The 6129-nt window shown below is 35.7% G+C and overlaps 1 protein-coding gene across 1 annotated transcript; it reads right to left on the bottom strand.

The window, feature by feature from the left end:
- Window positions 1-305: 305 nt before the first annotated feature.
- LOC122579193 (inactive LRR receptor-like serine/threonine-protein kinase BIR2) lies at window positions 306-2406 on the bottom strand. Its single transcript, XM_043751308.1, has one exon. It carries the CDS (start codon window positions 2280-2282, stop codon window positions 507-509), a length of 1776 nt encoding a protein of 591 aa, XP_043607243.1. The 5' UTR covers window positions 2283-2406; the 3' UTR covers window positions 306-506.
- Between the last annotated feature and the right edge of the window lie 3723 nt (window positions 2407-6129).

Raw genomic sequence — 6129 nt, 5'->3', positions numbered from 1 at the left:
TATTGCAATTAATTGGACAAACACTAAAAAATGATACTTAAAAATAACAGCAGAAATATCAAAGTACCTCATGTTATCCTTACACAGCTAGTTGTGGACCCGTTGCGTATAAAAGATAGACTGGGGTTGAACGGCATGGATGACAAGGATGTCCAGGGAGTGGTAACTATAAATATGCATCAACATTACCCATATAGTATAATGTACAAGTTGCCATCAGCAGTGATTTAGAAGATTAGATCTCAATCTTCAGCTTTACCACAAGACCAATTTGTGATACATGTAATTTAAAGTAGGCTTGATGATGATACCAAAAGATTGATTTTGTAAAGAGATACAGGACAACAGTTTCAGAAGCTCTATTCTAATATTATACAGTTATATATGACAGACATTGAATAAATTACAACAGAGAAAAATAATACAAAGTACATAATTTACAATAGCTCACACAATCCCGTTCATATCAAGGTCAAAGCTTATCCCCACATTTTCAGCACCAAATCTCACACAGTCTCGTCATGCAAGTTAAAAAGAAGTGGAAACTCATCAAAATGTTGCGAGAGACCAAGTTCTGGTGACATGCTGCTCAATGCTTCAGAAACCCGGTACATTGACCATCTCACACTGGGCTGGGGAGCCACACAATTACCTGCAATTCGAAGAACTTGGACAATTTCATCATCATGACCTGTACCACAAATATTTTTATCAATGGCATCCTCAATTCGCCCAGAGCTAGAGAGTTGTTTCACCCAGTCTACTAGATTACCCTTAAACCCTTCTTCAGCAGCAGCTACTACGAGAGGTTGCTGCCCAGTTGCCAACTCCATAAGCATTACACCAAAACCATAAGTATCGCCTTTTGCAGAAGGAAGCATGGCATTTGAGTACTCACTAAGATCCCCACTAACATAGGTACCCCCATTTGATTCCTCCGGGGAGTAAGTCAAAAGCCTGGCCAATCCAAAGTCAACTATTCTCGCGTTATAATCCTCATCTAAGAATATAGCATCGGAGCTAACATCTTGAAGCAAGATGGCAGGGCGACATCCATGATGAAGCCAAGCAAGCCCTCTTGCTGCACTTATAGCAATCCTTAACCTAGTAGGCCAATCCAGCAAACTTCCATTCTTATGCAACACCGACGACAAAGTCCCATTCGACATATACTTATAAACCAAAAGTTTCTCATCTTCCGCCATACAAAAACCCAACAAAGGAGTCAAATTAGGATGTCTAAGCTGACCTAATCTGCTCATCTCCACTCTAAACATCCTCTCATTAAGCTTACAAGTATTAAGCCTCTTAATTGCAAGTGCAGAACCATCCGACAACACAGCCCTATACGTTGTCCCAGTCTTACTCGACACAATAACATTCTCTCTACTAAAATTATTCGTAGCAATCATCAAATCCACAAGCTTAACCTTCACAAGCGGTTTCTGAAACAACGAAACCTGAACAAGCTTATAACTTCTCAACCTATCCGCCCAACTACTACTATCCCTATCTTCCTGATCTCTATCAACACCACTCTTTCTCTTCCTACTTCCTTTCCTAGCATACCACCACCACAACCCTAACCCTAACAAAACCGCCACAACCGCCCCAAACACACCTGCCGCAACAATAATCGTAACATTCTTCTTACTCAAACCGCCACACGTACTCAACGGCTTACCACACAAACCATCATTTCCTTCAAAATTCTCGCTATCAAACTGCGACAAAGTGGACGGAATACTTCCGGATAGTTGATTATCCGCAACCGAAAACTTACTTAACCTTCCTAAATTAGAAAGCCGCGACGGAATACTACCGGTTAACTTATTTCCGGATAATAAAACAGTATTCATATAGGTACAGTTACCTAAACTATCAGGAATTCCACCACTAAATTGATTATTAGACAAATCAATAGTTACTAAAAAAGGCAACCAGCTACAAATATCTGAAGGAATTGAACCGGACAGATTATTACCTGACAGATCTAGATTCTGTAAACTTTTACAATACTTAATATCCGGAGGAATCGAACCGGAAAGCGAGAAATCACGAAGCGTGAGCGAAATCAGCCGGTTTTCCTGATCGTTCCAGCACGTGACGCCGAAGAAGCTGCAGATGAAACCGCGCGTGGTGTTTGAGAAGTTCCACGCGGCGATCTCTGATTGCTGGCTGAAGGAACGTTGGATGCCACGTAAGCACTGTACGTCATCTTCTGATAGTACTGATTGTGATAAGGCGAGGAAGATGAGGGTAAGTGTGAGGAATGGATTCATGATCGGAATTTGATTGTGGCGGTTTGGGAGAAGAATTATCAATTATGATGAAGAGGAAGGGGGGTTGACTTTTTTGGGTGTGTAATTTTGACTTGTGAGGTTAGTTTGATTGGCGGGTTTTAACTGAATTCTACTCGTATTTAATAATTTGGAAATATTGGGTGGGAGTAATTTGAAGTGTTTGACTGATTGGTTAGTTGAATAGTTGAAACTCTACGCGCTTTGAATGTGGGGTCTTCGAATTAGTGAGCGTGTTGTTCGGTTTCTAACAATATAGCGTCCGCGACGGTGGTGTGGGCGAGTAGTCGTCATTTGACGCAGGCTTCGTGTGTGGTGTGTCCGCTACAGAAGCTTGCTATATTCGAGTGTGGTTGGCCCCACCCCACTGTGTCGACGTTGGCTTTAGGTCGGCGTCGTTTACGATTTGTATTCAACTAGTTTTTTACCCGGACGTTGCCCCGGGAAATTTAACGATATATAAAATTTGTTACGCATATAAGGAGATTGATACATATAAACGATAAACGTGTATTAAAAAAGCATATCATAAACCTAAAAAAGTACAACACAAAAAAATAAAGCAATATAAAACTTTTTTTAAAATAATAAATCAACTCTTAAAATAACTACACAACCATCGATCTTTCACAGCAATTAACTTTACATTAATAACCTACACCACTCGTCGCCGCCGACATCACCACGCCATCACCACTACCACTATTGATCTCACATCGTGCAAACATACATCTAACATTATCCAAAAGTTTGGTATTAAAAATTTGAAGCGCTTAAAGTTTACTTATAAGTAGAAATTTAAAAATAAAAAAACAAATGGCGGCCAAAGTTGGAAAGTTTCAGCAGTTTGATGATAAAAAGTTAGAAAACTAAAAATCTATATATGCGTAGAAAGTAAAAATAAATATGAGCCAAAATTGAAAAACCCAAAAACTTGGTGGTAGAAATTAAGACCTTAAAAGTTATAAGTAAAGTACTCCTAGTAAATATAAAAGAAACTAAAAGTTTATGGGTCAAAATATAAAAACTCAAAAAGTGGTGGTCAAAATTAATAACTCCAAAATTAACTATAGATAAGGATGTTCTAAATTGTATATATATTACTAGCACGGTACCCGCGCGTGCGCCGGGATACCATGGTAAAGGCTTCTCATGCCGTGATTAACAAATAAAAATAAACGTGGACAATCAATTAAACAATGATGGATGACGTAAATGCAACAACGGCCAATGTTAATCTAAAGATAGTAGGAATTAAAAACATATCCAACAAATCTCTGTATACGCAACATGCAACTTAGATGTAAAATTAAATATGACCGGGGTCAACCGTTGTTGGTTGCAACGGCATTAGCAACTGCAGACGGCGAGTTTGGAGCGCGACGCGTTTGGGGCTGTGTATGCCAGCGTTGACGATTTTTTCTTTTGTGCGATGAAGAAGCATTGGTAGATGGACCGGTTTTGGCCATTTTAGGGACACTATAAAGATTGAAAGGTATTCATATGGTGATATGAAAAGTTTTGTGTGGAATGAAAAGTATTTATATGCAACTCAAATAAGTTATGACATTTTAATTATGTAAATTATTAGCAAATAACTAAAAGGTCGTTTGAAAAAGTTGGAAACTATTATGCAGGGAATGAAGTTTGAAAAGGTTGGAATTATCATCATCAATCATCAATTAATACATAGTGATCAGTTATCATCTTAATTTTGGAAACTTATAATTGATAAGAATGAAGTAATTGTGGGCGTAATTTTGGAAACTTATAAGTGATAAGAATGAAGTAATTGTGTGCAGGAGTCGTTTTTATGCTCGATAATGATTTTTGGGTGATTTATTTATAGTTGAGGGCATAATAGACATTTCTCCTTCTGTAACTTTCAACAGGGGGCTATATTTTTTAATATATAGTATAGATAAATGTTTTTTTTACTCTTTTAATTTGGCTTCAAGTCAAGTTTGATTTTTTGAGTTATTATTACGGAAATGGTATTATTGTATGTTTATGATGTGTTGTTCATATAACATATTAACTTGGTGTAATGGTGTGGGATCGTGGGGTATTGAGTTTGTTGTGGGGTTTAAGCAATGATTTTTAAATTTTAATTTGTGTAGATTCGATGACTGATATGACGAGTTTTGATAAAGTTTATTCAAACCCGTCACAAAACAAATTGGTAAATTACTTCCCATTCTAAAATCAAATTTTTTATGGAATAATTTGATCCAATCGCATATGCAAATATATGTATATCTGTATATGGAAGGCTCGTCATGTTCGGCTTCCTACATTAACAGATATAGTATGGGATAACATCAAAATCACCATAGAATGAAAACCGTTGGTGCGATCTTTATTGGTGGGTATCTTTTCTCATGTCTCGTGTATCGTAATTGGCATGGGTTTTCCCCATTAAAGCTCCCACTAGGTTCTAGATTGTGTTTTCGTAGTTTATCTATAATAGGTTTCTCGTTTGTAATTTTTGTAATTCTAAAACAGTGCTTCGTTAATTAATAAAATTTCTTATTGCTGTTTAAAACCCGTCATTGAATCGAGATTGATATTTTCAACATGTTAGTCTCTCTGATCTCCTAGCTTAGATAAGACTCTCCAACATTGCTTTCTTGATTGTTGTAGTGTTAAATTCATATGGAGGAAGCTCATGGGATATAATACAGATATGTTGACGGTGAGTGTGGTGAATAATGTTATAAATTGAACATTTTCAACTAGAAGTTTTCAAGGAATGTACAAGGTATTGGGGCCTATTATCAACCTTAGCTAATAGTAAGATGATATTCTCACAATAGGGATGACAAGTTTGAATATGTCTCAATATATCGAGGTTGATATAGTATTGGTGAAAAACGGTCAAGAAATATCTTAATTAGATCATGTATATTTAAGTCAAAGTAAAATATTCTTTTCTCTTAAATAATTTGATAAAAAAAAACCTCTAACAATGTAGTATCTCACAAAAAAGGAGGATAAATGGTGATCAAACTTTCACGATAATGACGCTTGCGGAACAATAATATATGTCATGAGCTCTCTAATTCAATCAGTTTAAGAGCATACCATATAGGGGATAATGCCGACCCCAGAAGCTTACACGGCAATCAGCACCTTATATAAGTCCACCCCTCCCTTGTTCGGCACCGAGCACTACATAAAGATACGTGGTGTATATGTCGATGTTCTGCATCTAGCTTTAAAGTGATGACCCATCTATTGATTGATTAATCTATATAATATAGGAATAATAATATATTTAATATAGAAAGGATAAGATTATTTGTTTGTTTCTATTTGAATAAAGATATTTACTTGTATTTAATATATTTGGTTAGTCTCAGTTATATAATATAGAAAAAATTGAACTTATGTCTTTTTTTATTCTATAAATTATCATCTATCCCCTAAATATGTAGAAAGGAAGTGATTTTTTATTTTTATTCGCATGAATGAAGAAAATTAGAATGAGTGATACATATCTTTAAAAAATATGTAATTAAGTTTGTTAATAGATATTAGCGCCCTTTATTAACATAATGTAATTTTAGGTTTACTATTAATGTATCTTTTTGTTTATTGTTAATGTATCTTTAGTTTACTATTAATGTATTTTACTTTTTATTGTTGATGTTTTGTTTCTATTATTAATTAGTAACGAGATATGTCATCCGGGCGTTGTCCCGAGAGACATTACATTTGTTAACGATTTACGCGTAATAGAAAAGAATTATTCAAAAGATAATGCGTTACAAATAGGTATGTCTTCATGGACCGAGGTTAAAAAACCATAAAATTTTTGAAGAAAACA

Source organism: Erigeron canadensis, chromosome 8, assembly GCF_010389155.1.
Source record: "Erigeron canadensis isolate Cc75 chromosome 8, C_canadensis_v1, whole genome shotgun sequence".
In the NCBI taxonomy this organism is placed as follows: domain Eukaryota; kingdom Viridiplantae; phylum Streptophyta; class Magnoliopsida; order Asterales; family Asteraceae; genus Erigeron; species Erigeron canadensis.
The sequence above is the reverse complement of the archived record's forward strand: the minus strand, read 5'-3'. Positions and strand labels throughout refer to the sequence as shown.

Bases quoted from the DNA above. Each gene is read 5' to 3' on its own strand.
- LOC122579193 (XM_043751308.1), bottom strand. From the start codon at position 2,282: ATGAATCCATTCCTCACACTTACCCTCATCTTCCTCGCCTTATCACAA.